The 19832-nt window shown below is 41.3% G+C and overlaps 1 protein-coding gene across 1 annotated transcript in view; it reads right to left on the bottom strand.

Annotated features, from left to right (window-relative positions):
• Nucleotides 1–19832, bottom strand: part of tefu (Serine/threonine-protein kinase tefu) — a 307455-nt gene that overhangs the window by 99079 nt on the left and 188544 nt on the right. Inside the window, exon 39 of the mRNA XM_071688722.1 lies at nt 7981–8099. Coding sequence (XP_071544823.1) covers nt 7981–8099 — 119 coding nt within the window. The remainder of the gene's footprint in view (nt 1–7980; nt 8100–19832) is intronic.

The following is a 19832-nucleotide window of genomic DNA, read 5'->3' on the forward strand; positions in this document are numbered from 1 at the left end:
GGCAAGGTGGCGGGTTTGGATGGTATTGCAGTAGAATTTATTAAAAAAGGGGGTGACTGTGTTGTTGACTGGTTGGTGAGGATATTCAATGTATGTATGGCTCATGGTGAAGTGCCTGTGCCTAAGGATTGGTGGAATGCATGCATAGTGCCATTGTACAAAGGCAACGGGGATAAAGGTGAGTGTGCAAATCATAGAGGTATAAGTTTGTTGAGTATTCCTGGGAAACTATATGGGAGGGTATTGATTGAGAGGGTGAAGGCATGTACAGAGCATCAGCTTGGAGAAGAGCAGTGTGGTTTCAAAAGTGGTAGAGGATGTGTGGATCAGGTGTTTGCTTTGAAGAATGTATGTGAAAAATACTTAGAAAAGCACATGGATTTGTATGTTGCATTTATGGATCTGGAGAAGGCATATGATAAGAGTTGATAGAGATGCTCTGTGGAAGGTATCAAGAATATATGTTGTGGGAGGCAAGTTGTTAGAAGCGGTGAAAAGTTTTTATCGAGGATGTAAGGCATGTGTATGAGAAGGAAGAGAGGAAAGTGATTGTTTTTCAGTAAATGTCGGTTTGCGGCATGGGTGCGTGATGTCTCCATGGTTGTTTAATTTGTTTATCGATATCGATGGGGTTGTTAGGGAGGTGAATGCAAGAGTTTTAGAGAGGGGCAAGTACGCAGTCTTTTGTGGATGAGAGGGCTTGGGAAGTGAGTCAGTTGTCGTTCGCTGATGATACAGTGCTGGTGGCTGATTTGGGTGAGAAACTGCAGAAGCTGGTGACTGAGTTTGGTAAAGTGTGTGAAAGAAGAAAGCTGAGAGTAAATGTGAATAAGAGCAAGATTATTAGGTACAGTAGGGTTGAGGGACAAGTCAATTGGGAGGTAAGTTTGAATGGAGAAAAACTGGAGGAAGTGAAGTGTTTTAGATATTTGGGAGTGGATTTGGCAGCGAATGGAACCATGGAAGTAGAAGTGAGTCATAGGGTGGGGGAGGAGGTGAAAGTTCTGGGAGTGTTGAAGAATGTGTGGAAGGCAAAAACATTATCTTGGAAAGCAAAAAACTGGGTATGTTTGAAGGAATAGGTTCCAACAATGTTATATGGTTGTGAGGCGTGGGCAATAGATAGGGTTGAGCGGAGGAGGGTGGATGTGCTGGAAATGAGATGTTTGAGGACAATATGTGGTGTGAGGCGGCTTGATCGAGTAAGTAATGAAAGAGTAAGAGATGTGTGGTAATAAAAAGAGTGTGGTTGAGAGAGCAGAAGAGGGTGTATTGAAATGATTTGGTCACATGGAGAGAATGAGTGAGGAATGATTGACAAAGAGGATGTATGTGTCAGAGGTGGAGGGAATGAGGAGAAGTGGGAGACCAAATTGAAGGTGGAAGGATGGAGTGAAAAAGATTTTGAGCGATCGGGGCCTGAACATGCAGGAGGGTGAAAGGTGTGCAAGGAATAGAGTGAATTGGAACGATGTGGAATACCAGGGTGGACGTGCTGTCAATGGATTGAACTAGAGCATGTGAAGCATTTGGGGTAAACCATGGAAAGTTTTGTAGGGCCTGAATGTGGAAAGGAGCTGTGGTTTCAGTGCATTATACATGACAGCTAGAGACAGAGTGTGAACAAATGTAGCCTTTGTTGTCTTTTCCTAGCACTACCTTGTGCACGTGCGGGGGAGGGGGGTGTCATTTCATGTGTGGCGGGGTGACGGAGGGAATGAATAAAGGCAGCAAGTATGAATTATGTAAATGTTTATATATGTATACATTGAAAAGTATAGATATGTATATGTGCATGTGTGGACGTGTATGTATATACATGTGTATGTGGGTGGGTTGGGCCCTTCCTTTGTCTGTTTCCTTGCACTACCCCTCTAATGCGGGAGACAGTGACAAAGTATAATAATAATTTCTTTCTTTTCTTTTAAAGTATTCGCCATATCCCGCATTTGCGAGGTAGCATTAAGAACAGAGGACTGGGCCTTTGTGGAATATCCTCACCTGGCCCCACTCTGTTCCTTCTTTTGGAAAATTAAAAAAAAAACGAGAGGGGAGGATTTCCAACCCCCACTCCCTCCCCTTTTAGTCGCCTTCTACGACACGCAGGGAATACATGGGAAGTATTCTTTCTCCCCTATCCCCAGGGATAATAATAATAACAAAATGAATAAATAAATAAATAAATAATAATAATAATAATAATCTTTCTTTTTCTTTTAAACTATTCGCCATTTCCCGCGTTAGCGAGGTAGTGTTAAGAACAGAGGATTGGGCCTTTTTTGGAATATTGTCACCTGGCCCCACTCTGTTCCTTCTTTTGGAAAAAAAAAAAACGAGAGGGGAGGATTTCCAGCCCCCCGCTCCCTCCCCTTTTAGTCGCCTTCTACGACACGCAGGGAATACATGGGAAGTATTCTTAATCCCCTATCCCCAATAATAATAATAATAATAATAATAATAATAATAATATAATAAAGAAAAAACAAACAATAATAATAATAATAATAATAATTGTTTATTCATATTTATTTTGCTTTGTCTCTGTCTCCCACGTTTGCGAGGTAGCGCAAGGAAACAGACGAAAGAAATGGCCCAACCCACCCCCATACACATGTATAGACACACACGTCCAGACACGCAAATATACATACCTATACATCACAATGTACACATATATATACACACACAGACACATACATATATACCCATGCACACAATTCACACTGTCTGCCTTTATTCATTCCCATCGCCACCTCGCCACACATGGAATAACATCCCCCTTCCCCCTCATGTGTGCGGGGTAGCGCTAGGAAAAGACAACAAAGGCCTCATTTGTTCACACTCAGTCTCTAGCTGTCATGCAATAATGCCCGAAACCACAGCTCCCTTTCCACATCCAGGCCCCACACAGCTTTCCGTGGTTTACCCCAGACGCTGCACATGCCCTGATTCAATCCACTGACAGCAAGTCAACCCCGGTATACCATATCGATCCAATTCACTCTATTCCTTGCCCGCCTTTCACCCTCCTGCATGTTCAGGCCCCGATCACTCAAAATCTTTTTCACTCCATCTTTCCACCTCCAATTTGGTCTCCCTCTTCTCCTCGTTCCCTCCACCTCCGACACATATATCCTCTTGGTCAATCTTTCCTCACTCATACTCTCCATATGCCCAAACCATTTCAAAACACCCTCTTCTGCTCTCTCAACCACGCTCTTTTTATTTCCACACATCTCTCTTACCCTTACGTTACTTACTCGATCAAACCACCTCACACCACACATTGTCAAACATCTCATTTCCAGCACATCCACCCTCCTGCGCACAACTCTATCCATAGCCCACGCCTCGCAACCATACAACATTGTTGGAACCACTATTCCTTCAAATATACCCATTTTTGCTTTCCGAGATAATGTTCTCGACTTCCACACATTCTTCAAGGCTCCCAGGATTTTCACCCCCTCCCCCACCCTATGATTCACTTCTGCTTCCATGGTTCCATCCGCTGCCAGATCCACTCCCAGATATCTAAAACACTTTACTTCCTCCAATTTTTCTCCATTCAAACTTACCTCCCAATTGACTTGACCCTCACCCCTACTGTACCTAATAACCTTGCTCTTATTCACATTTACTCTTAACTTTCTTATTTCACACACTTTACCAAACTCAGTCACCAGCTTCTGCAGTTTCTCACATGAATCAGCCACCAACGCTGTATCATCAGCGAACAACAACTGACTCACTTCCTAAGCTCTCTCATCCCCAACAGACTTCATACTTGCCCCTCTTTCCAAAACTCTTGCATTCACCTCCCTAACAACCCCATCCATAGACAAATCAAACAACCATGGAGACATCACACACCCCTGCCACAAACCTACATTCACTGAGAACCAATCACTTTCCTCTCTTCCTACAAGCACACATGCCTTACATCCTCGATAAAAACTTTTCACTGCTTCTAACAACTTGCCACCCACACCATATATTCTTAATAATATCTATAAATGCCTCAGAACCTTTCTAAGGGAGAGACCTGGTGTTAGCCAGGATATCTTTACAGATACTACAACAGCCTAAGACTCTGTTACCTTTAATAGCAAGGATATGTGAACTTCTTTGGGGTGAGAAATTCTTTAAAGACACTACTCCAAGTGGAACAGATGCATGAATAAAGGAACAGACATAAATAAATGGAGGAATAGGAGGTATTTAGGGAAGCAGTGCTGACATGTGCAAGAGATGCACGTGGGAGGTGGACAGACTAGAAAGGGTTGTGAGTAAAGAGATGAAGTAGTAAAGGTGCTTGAGAAATATCAAAGGGAGGTGTTTCAGTGGTGCTTACAAGGAAGGAGCAAAAATGACTGCGGACCTATAAGAGAAAGTGGCAAAAAGCCAAGAGGAAGATGCGTGGGTTAAAAGAGGGCAAATGAAAGCTGGGATGAGCAAGCATCAGTAAACTTTAAGGAGAATAAGATGTTTTGGAAGGAGGTGAACAGCATGCAAAAAATAAGGAAACAAATAAGAATATCAGTGAAGGGGGCAAAAGAGGAATTGATAAAAGATAGTTATGAAAGAAGGAGACGGTGTGAGCATTTTGAAGGACTGTTGAATGTATTTGATGATAGAGTGACAGGAGTAGGGTGCTTAGATCAGGGTGACATGAGAAGTGAGAGAGTCATGAAGAGTGGTTTGGTGAAAAGAGAAGGTGAAAGCCTTTTTCATACGATGAAATGTGGCAAGGCAGCTGGAGTGGGTGGTATTGCTAATGAGTTTATCAAGAGAAGTAAATGTGTTTTTGATTGGTTAGTCAGGATTTCAATGAATGGTGAGGTGTCTGAGGAGTGGCAGAATGCATGTAAACTACCCCTCTATGAAGGCATGGGAGATAAAGGTGAGTGTTCAAACTTCAATTCATAAGTTAGTTAAGTATACCTGGTGAGTTGCATAACAGGATACTGATAGAGAGAGTGAAGGCATGTACAGAGCATGTATAGAGTGGAGAGGAACAGTATGGTTTCAGAAGTGGTACAGGATGTGTGGATCAGGTGTTTGCACTGAAGGATTAGTGTGAAAAATACTAAAGAGAAATGGATGGATTTGTATGAGGCATTTATGAATCTCGAAAAAGCTTATGTTAAGGCTGATAGAGGTGCCATGTGGAAGGTCTTAAGAACATACAGTGTGGGAGGAAAGCTACTAGAATCAGTGAGAAGTTTTTATGTAGGGTGTAAGGCTTGTTTATGAGTAGGAAGAGAGGAGAGTAAATGGTTCCACATGAAGACTGGTCTGCAACAGGGGTGTGTGATGTCACCATGATTGTTTAATTTACCAATGGATGGGGTTTTGAGGCAACTCAATGCTAAGTCTTGGAGATATCAGTGAATAAGCAGTCTGTAGGGAATGTGAGGGCCTAGGAAGCAAGTCAGATGTTGACTCCTGATGATAAAGCACTGGTGGCTTGTTCCGGTGGGAAACTGCAAAAGTTGGTGACTCAAGTCTGGAAGGGTGTTTGAAAGGAGGAAGTTGAGAGTAAATGTGAATAAAAGCAAAGTTATTAGGTCTAACAGAGTTGAAGGACAGGTTTACAGGAGAAATACTGGAGGAAGTGAAGTGTCTCAGATATCTGGGAGTGGATGTGGCAGCAAATGGAACCATGGAAGTGAAGGTTAGTCACAGAGTGGATGAGGGGGTAAAAATTCTGAAAGCAATGAAAAATGTGGAAAGAGGTACCATGATCTGGAGAGGCAAAACTGGATATGTGTGAAGGTACAGTAGTCCTAACATCAATACAGGTAAGTGAGACATGGGCTAAATATAAGACTGCAGAGGAGGGTGGGCGAGTTGAAAACTAGTCCTAACATCAATATATGTAAGTGAGACATGGGCTAAATATAAGACTGAAGAGGAGGGTGGGCGAGTTGAAAACATGTCTGAGAACAATATGATTAAGTAAAGAAAGGGTAACAGAAAGTAGTGGTTAAGAGAACTGAAGAGGGTGTGCTCCAACACAAAATTATCACAATATGATTAAGTAATGAAAAGGTAACAGAAAGGTGTGGTCGAGAGAACTGAAGAGGGTGTGCTTCAAAACAAAATTATCACATCATACATATACCATACTGGTGTTTAGAAGCCCTATGAAAAAACAAACAAACTTACTGATGCCACAGATAATTCATCAACATGAATTTCTATACTGAATCTGTCTTAATTGATAATGCAAAGAGATTCAATTCGTAACCAGGTAACTTTAAACCACATCATATTATCAACCAATCAATATGAAAGAGTCCCAATCCATCCCCTTCCGCAACCACCCTCACCAGCTATAACCTTCTTCACACATTAACCACCTGGAGCGCACAACAGAAATCTCTTCTGACCACATGCCAATCCCGATAACACTCCACCTAGCCCACTCAACTCACAAAGCAACCAAAAAAATATGCCGAGATTGTAGAAACATAGACTGGCTAGCATTCCAATATAAAATCAAGGATCCAAATTTGTCACGGATAATTTCCCATCCCTATACCATGTCCATCTCACACTTTGTTAACATGCTAACCAAGCCAACAAAAAGCACATACCACAAGAACATAAGAATAATCAACCCTAAACTTCTCAAAGGAGAGTACATTTCATGAAAGATGCTGAGACAAAACCACTCACCACCAACTGGGACCACGAAATAGATCCCAACTCTAAACACCATTATCCAAATCATAGAGAAGTAGACAGCAAACTAGCACTCATTCCTGTAAAATAATACCCATGATACCCATAGCAGCCAACTCTGATGAACAATAAAGAATATACACATCTCTCAACAACCCAGTCCCTAAATATGAAATACCTCTGACCCAAATCAACACTCCTTTCACCAAAGAACACACAAATACCCTTATGAAAACACTCCTCACAGATCAGGCACATACCAAAGACACCATCCAGAAACAACAGATGGTTTACCCATCACTCCAACTAATACTAACAATGTGATTAAAACCTTAAAGAAGTCCACCTACAACACCTACAAAAGGCCCTGACATCACAGCAAACATCCACATAAAACACTTTGGCCCAGAAGAAATACAAGCACCTACAGATATTTGCAACTGTTCTTGGATACACAAAATCTCTAACATTTGGAAACTTGCCAACATAATACTTATACTGAAATTCATCATTCAACCTAAAACCCTCTTATGCTACTGTCTTCCATCAGTGCTGTTTTCAGTATCTGAACTCCTTGAAACTACTGATTCATAGCAAAATCAACCAGATAACACCACTCTCACCAACACAATAAGGCTTTAGACCTAACTATTCCCCTAGCACACTGCATACAAAATATACACATTCTAAATGGCTTCAATCAACTATAGCCACCATACTCCCAAAGAGGAATAGTGGTAACAGATATTGGCAAAGCATTTGACACCATCCATACTCAAAACCACCCACCACAAAAACAACAAAGAATGAATAGTCAACTTCACAGACAGCCACCAAACCAGAGTCACTCACGAAGACTTCACCTTTAAAATCCTTAAGCTCTACAACTGAGTTCTCTACAAAGTTTTCTCTAATCCATCTTCAATCTCCTCCTATGTGATCATCTATCACCTCCAACGAACCACAGTGTAAAAGTCCTTAGACATATGACTTCACAATCACAACAATCACCATTAATGTTGTGAGAGAAAGCAACTAGGTGCAAAAAAATATACAGGTATGCATATTAACATTGAAAGGTCTTACAATACATTTTCATTACAGAGTATCTGACTGGGAACATTAAGAAATAAGGATCTGGATACTCTGTTTTGTCTGGATACATCCAACTGCACAATGGCCCTAAAGTGCAGTAGCCAATCCCTCACAAGTATGAGGTTTCTAATCTAACTGCCTACCTTGAGCCTGTTGCAATTTACTGTATTGCAAAGATATCATCAAGTGTCTTACAATGCAAATGGAGAAACAGAAGTGCAGAAAAATGTGCCCCACAAAAGTGAGCAGCATGAGCCACGTGCATATAATTTACTTGGAGCCACAAGTTTCTCTCCCAGGGTGTCACTCGGTTACTGTAAATAATACGGAGGTAAAATTAGAATCAACAAAAATACTACTACCACTTATCTCTATTATTAAAATACTGCATCACCCCATAGTAAAAAAGTGAAAACAGAGTGCTTGAACAAGATTTGCTTAAAATAAACAAAAGCTGAAAGTGGAAACCAATCCCTATGGGGAGATGCAATGTTAGTAACTAAAGAGCATGAGAACTTCTGTAAAATTATAAAATGAGAAATGAAATTTCACAGTCTGAATACATTATCAATGCAAATATCTATGTGATAATCTAAAATGTAGGGTCAGGGTAAAGGAAACAGCTTGCTGGGACTCTGAAAGGTTAGAAAACAGAAATGTAGTTCAATACTGTTTGAGAGGGTAAAGGCATGTACACAGCATCAGACTGGGGAACAGCAGAGTGTGGTTTCAGAAGTGGTAGAGGATGTGTGAATTGGGTGTTTGCTTTGGAGAGGATATGTGAGAAATGCTTCGAAAAACAGATGGATTTGTATGGGGCATTTGTGGATCAGGAGAAGGCATATGATAGGGTTGATAGAGATGCTTTGTGGAAGGTTATAGAGTATATGGTGTGGGAGGGAAGTTTCCAGAAGCAGGGAAATGACTTTACCATGGATGTAAGGCATGTGTATGAGTAGGAAAAGAGGAAAGTGATTGGTTCCCAGTGAATGTTGGTTTGCAGCAGGGGTGTGTGATGTCTCCATGGTTGTTTAATTTGTTTATGGATGGGGTGGTCAGGAAGAAGAATGCAAGAGTTTTGGAAAGAGAGGCTAGTATGCAGTCTGTGGTGGATGAGAGGGCTTGGGAAATGAGTCAGTTGTTCTTCGCTGATGATACAGCACTGGTGGCTGATTTGATGGGAAACTGCAGAGGTTGGTGACTGAGTTTGGTAAAGTGTTTTAAAGGAGAAAGTTAAACGTAAATATGAATAAGAGCAAGGATATGAGGTTCACTTGGGTGGAGGAACAAGTCAATTGGGAGGTAAGTTTGAATGGAGAAAAACTGGAGGAAGTGAAGTGTTTTACATATCTAGGTGTGGACTTAGCAGCAGATGGTACCATGAAAGTGGAAGTGAGTCACAGGGTGGGGTGAGGGGATGAAGGTTCTGGGAGTGTTGAAGAATACGTGGAAGGCAAGAATGTTATCTAGGAGAGCAAAAATGGGCATGTTTGAAGGAAAAGAGGTTCCAACAATGTTCTATGGTTGTGAGGCATGGGCCTATTATAGATAGGGTTGGGCAGGGGGGGGGATGTGTTGGAAATGAGATGTTTGAGGACAATATGTGGTGTGAGGTGGTTTGATTGAGGAAGTAATGTAAGAGTAAGAGAGATGTGTCACAATAAAGAGTGTGGTTGAGACAGCAGAAGAGGGTGTGTTGAAGTGGTTGGACACATGGAGAGAATGAGTGAGGAAAGATTGACAAAGAGGATATGTGTCAGAGGAGGAGGGAACAAGGAGAAGTGGGAGACCAAATTGGAGGTGGAAGGATGGGGTAAAATTTTGAGCGATCAGGGCCTGAACATACAGAAGGGTGAAAGGAGAGCAAAGAATAGAGTGAACTAGAATGATGTGGTATACTGGAATCAATGTGCTGTCAGTGGATTGAACCAGGGCATGTGAAGTGTCTGGGGTAAACCATGGAAAGGTCTGTGGGGCCTGGATGTGGAAAGGGAGCTGTAGTTTTGGTGCATTATACATGAAGGCTAGAGACTGAATGTGAAAATGAATGTGGCCTTTTTGTCTTTTCCTGGTGCTACTTCACTGGAAGGAGGGTTGGGTTGCTATTTCATGTGTAGTGGGGTGGCGCCAGGAATGGATGAAGGCAGCAAGTATGAATATGTACATGTGTATATATGTATATGTATGTGTATGTGGGTGGGTGGGGCCATTCCTAGTCGGTTTCCTTGCACTACCTTGCTAATGCAGGAGACAGTGATTAAGTACAATAATATAATAATACATACATATATGTGTGGCGGGAATGGATGAAAGCAGCATGTATGAATATGTACATGTGTATATATGTATATGTGTATGTACATGTATGTATACATTGAAAGGTATAGGTATGTATATGTGCATGTGTGGGCGTTTATGTAAATACATGTGTATGTGAGTGGGTAGGGCCATTCTTTCGTCTGTTTCCTAAGGCTACCTCGCTAACAAGGGAGACAGTGACAAAGTATAATAAATATAAATATAATATGAAAGGATGGGCCATTTTTCATCTGTTTCCTGGTGCTACCTCACTGATGTAGGAAATGGCGATCAAGTAAAATAAAATATATAAAATAATCTTTCTATATCTATGACATCTGTTCCTTTCAGGAATTCCCTCATGGGGGAGGCCATGGTAAAACCCTCTATAACCTGTGAATCCCAGTACCACTTTTTAGCCTTTAGTGCCTCATCCTTAAAAGGTTACAGGCAATATGCAACTCCAGCACAGTGTTTTCAGGGGCTCCTACCTCATGTTTCTAACATGTACTTCTACCTAATGTGTCTAACTATTACTTCTAACTATGTTCCTGTCTACTACTAACTCTAATGTTTTCACCTAATGCTGCTGTCTACTACTTCTATCTATTACTCTTAACATTTGCCAAAAGGAACGGATAGGGCTAGTGCATAGCGCTCACAGTAGAAAAAGTCTAGAATTACAGAGAATATGTAGTGCAAGTTAAGTTTTGTAAAATGTTTCATGTGACAAGAATAGACTATATGTTTGTGGACAGAATGCCAGCAGTCTACCTGTGGTTGAGGCACTGGAGTGCAGTTTGACAACCAATGAAGTGCTAACTGATTACGCAGTTGTCAAAACCCTCCCGATACCCAAGGAGGATGGTACTGGTAATATACATCCCTGGTTGGTGGCTGCCTACCAACTACAATCTACCTTCCTAATAGTCTCAGCGAGATTATAACTAGAGAGATGACACAGTAAGCAACATAATGAACCCCCAAAATCCAGAGGTCGCCACTCTCATCAGGATAATGTTATGGCTTGCCCAACATCGGCAACCACAACCTAACACAGACAACCATAGAAATCTCATTTAGGATGTCTTTCTCCAAAAGTCTGCTACAATGTTTGTTGTTCACAGTCCTGATCTTGTTCAAGTCAATATCTCAGGTAAACAGGTCAGATGAATGTGGTCTAATAACTCTCTCTCCAAAAAATGATACATCTCAGTAAAGACATATGCCTAGACATAAGATCAATTAGAGGATGTACCAGTGAGTGGATTTCATCAACTTTAATTGAACCAGAATGGATAAATGGCAGAAACTTTCATTTCTAGTAACTGATGATCTGCAAGAAGTGAGGCAATTGATGTTCTTTAAGCCTCTTACTTGTCACAGCAAATCTCCTTCAATCTCTCAAGGTGAATCATATGCTTCAGGTGAGTATGTTTTGTCATTTTTGTGTTTGTGCAGTGGGATCTCTGAGCACAGGTTTCTGAAGTGTGAGGCAGCCATCACATGAAGAGATAACCACTAACACAATTCCTCAAACACCAAGTTAATAAACAATTCAATGAAGATACACTCTCCATAGGTACATTACCCATGCCAGAAGGTGTGTGCGTGATATAGATGTCTAACCGCTTGGAGATCCGGTGCAGCTTGATAGCAGGCCGGACAATGAAGTCATCAACAAGTGATGACTGCCATCTCAAAAGGGGACACTCCCCAAGAGAACTACATTTCACTACTGCTGTACGGTTGGTTACTGAAGAGGCATAGGTATAACCCTTATTAGAAGAATGAAAGTTAAAGGATAATATGGAGATTCTTTCACAGATCACAGGAAAAACTGGTAGTAGTTGGTAGGCAGCCAACGACCAGGGAGGTATATTACCAGTACTACCCATCTGGGTATCAGGAGGGTTAGTTACATCCATTACCAAGCCAGCATTTAAATGGTTGTCAACTTGCACTCATCTGGCCTAGGTAACTGTCTTTTCTTTCTGTCTCACTAACATTTGGACTATGAGCATTCTGTCCACAAACAAACAATCTTTCTTTGTCATATGTAACACTTAACATCACTTAACTCACAGTTCATTCTTCGTAACTCTACATTTTCCTGTGATGAGCACTTATGTGCTAGCCCTGCCTTTTGACAAAGTAGTAGGTAAGAACATATAGGAAGGAGTATTAGGTAGAAACATTAGGTAGAAGTTGTAGGTAGGAGCATTAGACAGAAGTAGTCATAAAGAACATCAGGTTGGAGTCTCTGCAAAAACTGCACTAGACTTGTCCACTGCCGGTGGCCTGTTAAGAGTGAGGCAATAAAGGCTGGAGTTCCTTAGTTATGCAGACTCTGCTGCTGTGGCCACCCCTGTGAGGGAATTCTATACCAGGGAGGTATATTACCAGTACTACCCATCTGGGTATCAGGAGGGTTAGTTACATCCATTACCAAGCCAGCATTTAAATGGTTGTCAACTTGCACTCATCTGGCCTAGGTAACTGTCTTTTCTTTCTGTCTCACTAACATTTGGACTATGAGCATTCTGTCCACAAACAAACAATCTTTCTTTGTCATATGTAACACTTAACATCACTTAACTCACAGTTCATTCTTCGTAACTCTACATTTTCCTGTGATGAGCACTTATGTGCTAGCCCTGCCTTTTGACAAAGTAGTAGGTAAGAACATATAGGAAGGAGTATTAGGTAGAAACATTAGGTAGAAGTTGTAGGTAGGAGCATTAGACAGAAGTAGTCATAAAGAACATCAGGTTGGAGTCTCTGCAAAAACAGCACTAGACTTGTCCACTGCCGGTGGCCTGTTAAGAGTGAGGCAATAAAGGCTGGAGTTCCTTAGTTATGCAGACTCTGCTGCTGTGGCCACCCCTGTGAGGGAATTCTAGTTGGAACATGCATCAGAAATATACATAGATAGCCAGGAAAAACTGACTCTAGGGAGAAAAATAAAAGAAAAAAACCCACATTAAGTGACAGTTTTACCTGTTAGAAAAAGATCTATTCGGTGTCTGAGCACGAAGGTAATCGATTATATTAAGCAAAACCTGAAGAGCGGCCTTACTGATGCATATATCCATACCTGAAACAAAAAAGATGTACATAATGATATGTAAAAATACAAGACTATGACAAACAAGGATTACATTCTCATGACCAGGTGAATAAGCACCAAAAATCACCCATCTCTCTCCACCCATTTTCAGTTTTACCCAAATCAATCTAGAATTTACTTTCTTACACTCTATCACATATTCCCACAACTCCTACTTCAGAAGTGCTCCTCCTTTCTTAGCTTATAGATCTGGAGAGGGAATATGATGGGGTTGACAGAGATGCTTTGTGGAAGGTTTTAAGAGTATATGGTGTGGGAAGTAAGTTGTTAGAAGCAACGAAAGGTTTTTATAAAGGATGTAAGCATGCGTATGAGAAGAAAGATCTTATGTTTCTTATGTTAGCTGAGACAGCACAGGCAAGTATTAAAAAATCTAAAAGCCTTAGTAAATTTTTTTCACAAAGAATATGAATAGTTTGTTTTGTGCAAGAAATTTTTATGATTAGAAAAGGATTAGAAAAAGGATTAGAAAATATATACTTACTATTTCCACCCATTTCAGAGCCTAGTTTGTTAGCCTTCACATGATGTTGAAAGAACTGTGAAAACTGCCGTGACAGAACATCTCTTCTCTTATCAGTGTCAGTCCTAAGAGCTGAATGTACGATGAACGGTAGCATAAAAGCACTGAACTCAGGCTGCAGGACAGAAATATCATTCCTTGATGCATATGAAATTAAGTGCAAAACTAATGATGGACAACATATCAATTTAATTATCTGTGAAGCACAGAACTAAAAATGATAAAAACACCAAAAAAGACTGCAAACAGCATCAAACCATTCAGTCCTTTTAAGGGTGTTCAAGAAAGGTGAAGGGACAAAAAACAAGAGAAACACTGTTCAACTTTACGTCTGCACTGGAACAAATGCATTAGCAGCAGACTTGGAAACAAACACAGAAGATTCAATGAGAAATATCATTGAATCTTCTATTATTAAATACACAAAGAATTATAATCTTAATATTAGTGATGGTGTCCCCTATCCCTGGGGATAGGGAAGAAAGAATACTTCCCACGCATTCCTCACGTGTCGTAGAAGGCGACTAAAGGGGACGGGAGTGGGGCGCTAGAAACCCTCCCCTCCTTGTATTTTAACTTTCTAAAAGGGAAAACAGAAGAAGGAGTCACGCGGGGAGTGCTCATCCTCCTCGAAGGCTCAGATTGGGGTGTCTAAATGTGTGTGGATGTAACCAAGATGAGAAAAAAGGAGAGATAGGTAGTATGTTTGAGGAAAGGAACCTGGATGTTTTGGCTCTGAGTGAAACAAAGCTCAAGGGTAAAGGGGAAGAGTGGTTTGGGAATGTCTTGGGAGTAAAGTCAGGGGTTAGTGAGAGGACAAGAGCAAAGGAAGGAGAAGCACTACTCCTGAAACAGGAGTGGTGGGAGTATGTGATAGTGTAAGAAAGCAAACTCTAGATTGATATGGGTAAAACTGAAAGTGGATGGAGAGAGATGGGTGATTATTGGTGCATATGCACCTGGGCATGAGAAGAAAGATCATGAGAGGCAAGTGTTTTGGGAGCAGCTGAATGAGTGTGTTAGTGGTTTTGATGCACGAGACCGGGTTATAGTGATGGGCGATTTGAATGCAAAGGTGAGTAATGTGGCAGTTGAGGGAATAACTGGTATACATGGGATGTTCAGTGTTGTAAATGGAAATGGTGAAGAGCTTGTAGATTTATGTGCTGTAGAAGGACTGGTGATTGGAAATACCTGGTTTAAAAAGCGAGATATACAGAAGTATACGTATGTAAGTAGGAGAGATGGCCAGAGAGCGTTATTGGATTACGTGTTAATTGATAGGCACGCAAAAGAGAGACTTTTGGATGTTAATGTGCTGAGAGGTGCAACTGGAGGGATGTCTGATCATTATCTTGTGGGGGCAAAGGTGAAGATTTGTAGAGGTTTTCAGAAAAGAAGAATGTTGGGGTGAAGAGAATGGTGAGAGTAAGTGAGCTTGGGAAGGAGACTTGTGTGAGGAAGTACCAGGAGAGACTGAGTACAGAATGGAAAAAGGTGAGAACAAAGGAGGTAAGGGGAGTGGGGGAGGAATGGGATGCATTTAGGGAAGCAGTGATGGCTTGTGCAAAAGATGCTTGTGGCATGAAGAGTGGGAGGTGGGCAGATTAGAAAGGGTAGTGAGTGGTGGGATGAAGAAGTAAGATTATTAGTGAAAGAGAAGAGAGAGGCATTTGGACGATTTTTGCAGGGAAATAATGCAAATGAGTGGGAGATGTATAAAAGAAAGAGGCAGGAGGTCAAGAGAAAGGTGCAAGAGGTGAAAAAGATGAGAGTTGGGGTGAGAGAGTATCATTAAATTTTAGGGAGAATAAAAAGATGTTTTGGAAGGAGGTAAATAAAGTGCATAAGACAAGGGAACAAATGGGAACATTAGTGAAGGGGGCTAATGGGGGGTGATAACAAGTAGTGGTGATGTGAAAAGTGAGTATTTTGGAGGTTTGTTGAATGTGTTAGATGATAGAGTAGCAGATATAGAGTGTTATGGTCGAGGTGGTGTGCAAAGTGAGAGGGTTAGGGAAAATGATTTGGGAAACAGAGAAGAGGTAGTAAAAGCTTTGAAGAAGATGAAAGCCGGCAAGGCAGCGGGTTTGGATGGTATTGCAGTGGAATTTATAAAAAAAAGGGGGTGACTGTGTTGTTGACTGGTTGGTAAGGTTATCTAATGTATGTATGATTCATGGTGAGGGGCCTGAGGATTGGCGGAATGCTTGCATAGTGCCATTGTACAAAGGCAAAGGGGACAAAGGTGAATGCTCAAATTACAGAGGTATAAGTTTGTTGAGTATTCCTGGTAAATTATATGGGAGGGTATTGACTGAGAGGGTGAAGGCATGTACAGAGCATAAGATTGGGGAAGAGCAGTGTGGTTTCAGAAGTGGTAGAGGATGTGTGGATCAGGTGTTTGCTTTGAGGAATGTATGTGAGAAATACTTAGAAAAGCAAATGGATCTGTGTGTAGCATTTATGGATCTGGAGAAGGCATATGATAGAGTTGATAGAGATGCTCTGTGGAAGGTATTAAGAATATATGGTGTGGGTGGCAAGTTGTTAGAAGCAGTGAAAAGTTTTTATTGAGGATGTAAGGCATGTGTACGTGTATGAAGAGAGGAAAGTGATTGGTTCTCAGTGAATGTAGGTTTGCGGCAGGGGTGTGCGATGTCTCCATGGTTGTTTAATTTGTTAATGGATGGGGTTGTTAGGGAGGTGAATGCAAGAGTTTTCAAAAGAGGGGCAAGTATGGAGTCTGTTGTGGATGAGAGAGCTTGGGAAGTGGGTCAGTTGTTGTTCACTGATGATACAGCGCTGGTGGCTGATTTATGTGAGAAACTGCAGAAACTGGTGACTGAGTTTGGTAAAGTGTGTGAAAGAAGAAAGTTGAGAGTAAATGTGAATAAGAGTAAGGTTATTAGGTACAGTAGGGTTGAGGGTCAAGTCAATTGGGAGGTAAGTTTGAATGGAGAAAAACTGGAGGAAGTGAAGTGTTTTAGATATCTAGGAGTGGATTTGGCAGCGGATGGAACCATGGAAGTGGAAGTGAATCATAGGGTGGGGGAGGGGGTGAAAATCCTGGGAGCCTTGAAGAATGTGTGGAAGTCGAGAACATTATTTTGGAAAGCAAAAATGGCTATGTTTGAAGGAATAGTGGTTCCAACAATGTTGTATGGTTGCGAGGTGTGGGCTATGGATAGAGGTGTGCGCAGGAGGGTGGATGTGCTGGAAATGAGATGTTTGAGGACACTATGTGGTGTGAGGTGGTTTGATCAAGTAAGTAATGTAAGGGCAAGAGAGATGTGTGGTAATAAAAAGAGTGTGGTTGAGAGGGCAGAAGAGGGTGTTTTGAAATGGTTTGGTCACATGGAGAGAATGAGTGAGGAAAGATTGACCAAGAGGATATATGTGTCAGAGGTGGAGGGAACGAGGAGTAGTGGGAGACCAAATTGGAGGTGGAAAGATGGAGTGAAAAAGATTTTGAGTGGTTGGGGCCTGAACATGCAGGAGGGTGAAAGGCGTGCAAGGAATAGACTGAATTGGAACGATGTGGTATACCAGATCGATGTGCTGTCAGTGGATTGAACCAGGGCATGTGTAGCGTCAGGGGTAAACCATGGAAAGGTCTGTGGGGCCTGGATGTGGAAAGGGAGCTGTAGGTTTCGGTGCATTATACATGAAGGCTAGAGACTGAATGTGAAAATGAATGTGGCCTTTTTGTCTTTTCCTGGTGCTACTTCACTGGAAGGAGGGTTGGGTTGCTATTTCATGTGTAGTGGGGTGGCGCCAGGAATGATGAAGGCAGCAAGTATGAATATGTACATGTGTATATATGTATATGTATGTGTATGTGGGTGGGTGGGGCCATTCCTAGTCGGTTTCCTTGCACTACCTTGCTAATGCAGGAGACAGTGATTAAGTACAATAATATAATAATACATACATATATGTGTGGCGGGAATGGATGAAAGCAGCATGTATGAATATGTACATGTGTATATATGTATATGTGTATGTACATGTATGTATACATTGAAAGGTATAGGTATGTATATGTGCATGTGTGGGCGTTTATGTAAATACATGTGTATGTGAGTGGGTAGGGCCATTCTTTCGTCTGTTTCCTAAGGCTACCTCGCTAACAAGGGAGACAGTGACAAAGTATAATAAATATAAATATAATATGAAAGGATGGGCCATTTTTCATCTGTTTCCTGGTGCTACCTCACTGATGTAGGAAATGGCGATCAAGTAAAATAAAATATATAAAATAATCTTTCTATATCTATGACATCTGTTCCTTTCAGGAATTCCCTCATGGGGGAGGCCATGGTAAAACCCTCTATAACCTGTGAATCCCAGTACCACTTTTTAGCCTTTAGTGCCTCATCCTTAAAAGGTTACAGGCAATATGCAACTCCAGCACAGTGTTTTCAGGGGCTCCTACCTCATGTTTCTAACATGTACTTCTACCTAATGTGTCTAACTATTACTTCTAACTATGTTCCTGTCTACTACTAACTCTAATGTTTTCACCTAATGCTGCTGTCTACTACTTCTATCTATTACTCTTAACATTTGCCAAAAGGAACGGATAGGGCTAGTGCATAGCGCTCACAGTAGAAAAAGTCTAGAATTACAGAGAATATGTAGTGCAAGTTAAGTTTTGTAAAATGTTTCATGTGACAAGAATAGACTATATGTTTGTGGACAGAATGCCAGCAGTCTACCTGTGGTTGAGGCACTGGAGTGCAGTTTGACAACCAATGAAGTGCTAACTGATTACGCAGTTGTCAAAACCCTCCCGATACCCAAGGAGGATGGTACTGGTAATATACATCCCTGGTTGGTGGCTGCCTACCAACTACAATCTACCTTCCTAATAGTCTCAGCGAGATTATAACTAGAGAGATGACACAGTAAGCAACATAATGAACCCCCAAAATCCAGAGGTCGCCACTCTCATCAGGATAATGTTATGGCTTGCCCAACATCGGCAACCACAACCTAACACAGACAACCATAGAAATCTCATTTAGGATGTCTTTCTCCAAAAGTCTGCTACAATGTTTGTTGTTCACAGTCCTGATCTTGTTCAAGTCAATATCTCAGGTAAACAGGTCAGATGAATGTGGTCTAATAACTCTCTCTCCAAAAAATGATACATCTCAGTAAAGACATATGCCTAGACATAAGATCAATTAGAGGATGTACCAGTGAGTGGATTTCATCAACTTTAATTGAACCAGAATGGATAAATGGCAGAAACTTTCATTTCTAGTAACTGATGATCTGCAAGAAGTGAGGCAATTGATGTTCTTTAAGCCTCTTACTTGTCACAGCAAATCTCCTTCAATCTCTCAAGGTGAATCATATGCTTCAGGTGAGTATGTTTTGTCATTTTTGTGTTTGTGCAGTGGGATCTCTGAGCACAGGTTTCTGAAGTGTGAGGCAGCCATCACATGAAGAGATAACCACTAACACAATTCCTCAAACACCAAGTTAATAAACAATTCAATGAAGATACACTCTCCATAGGTACATTACCCATGCCAGAAGGTGTGTGCGTGATATAGATGTCTAACCGCTTGGAGATCCGGTGCAGCTTGATAGCAGGCCGGACAATGAAGTCATCAACAAGTGATGACTGCCATCTCAAAAGGGGACACTCCCCAAGAGAACTACATTTCACTACTGCTGTACGGTTGGTTACTGAAGAGGCATAGGTATAACCCTTATTAGAAGAATGAAAGTTAAAGGATAATATGGAGATTCTTTCACAGATCACAGGAAAAACTGGTAGTAGTTGGTAGGCAGCCAACGACCAGGGAGGTATATTACCAGTACTACCCATCTGGGTATCAGGAGGGTTAGTTACATCCATTACCAAGCCAGCATTTAAATGGTTGTCAACTTGCACTCATCTGGCCTAGGTAACTGTCTTTTCTTTCTGTCTCACTAACATTTGGACTATGAGCATTCTGTCCACAAACAAACAATCTTTCTTTGTCATATGTAACACTTAACATCACTTAACTCACAGTTCATTCTTCGTAACTCTACATTTTCCTGTGATGAGCACTTATGTGCTAGCCCTGCCTTTTG

This window comes from Panulirus ornatus, chromosome 3, assembly GCF_036320965.1.
Source record: "Panulirus ornatus isolate Po-2019 chromosome 3, ASM3632096v1, whole genome shotgun sequence".
Lineage (NCBI taxonomy): Eukaryota > Metazoa > Arthropoda > Malacostraca > Decapoda > Palinuridae > Panulirus > Panulirus ornatus.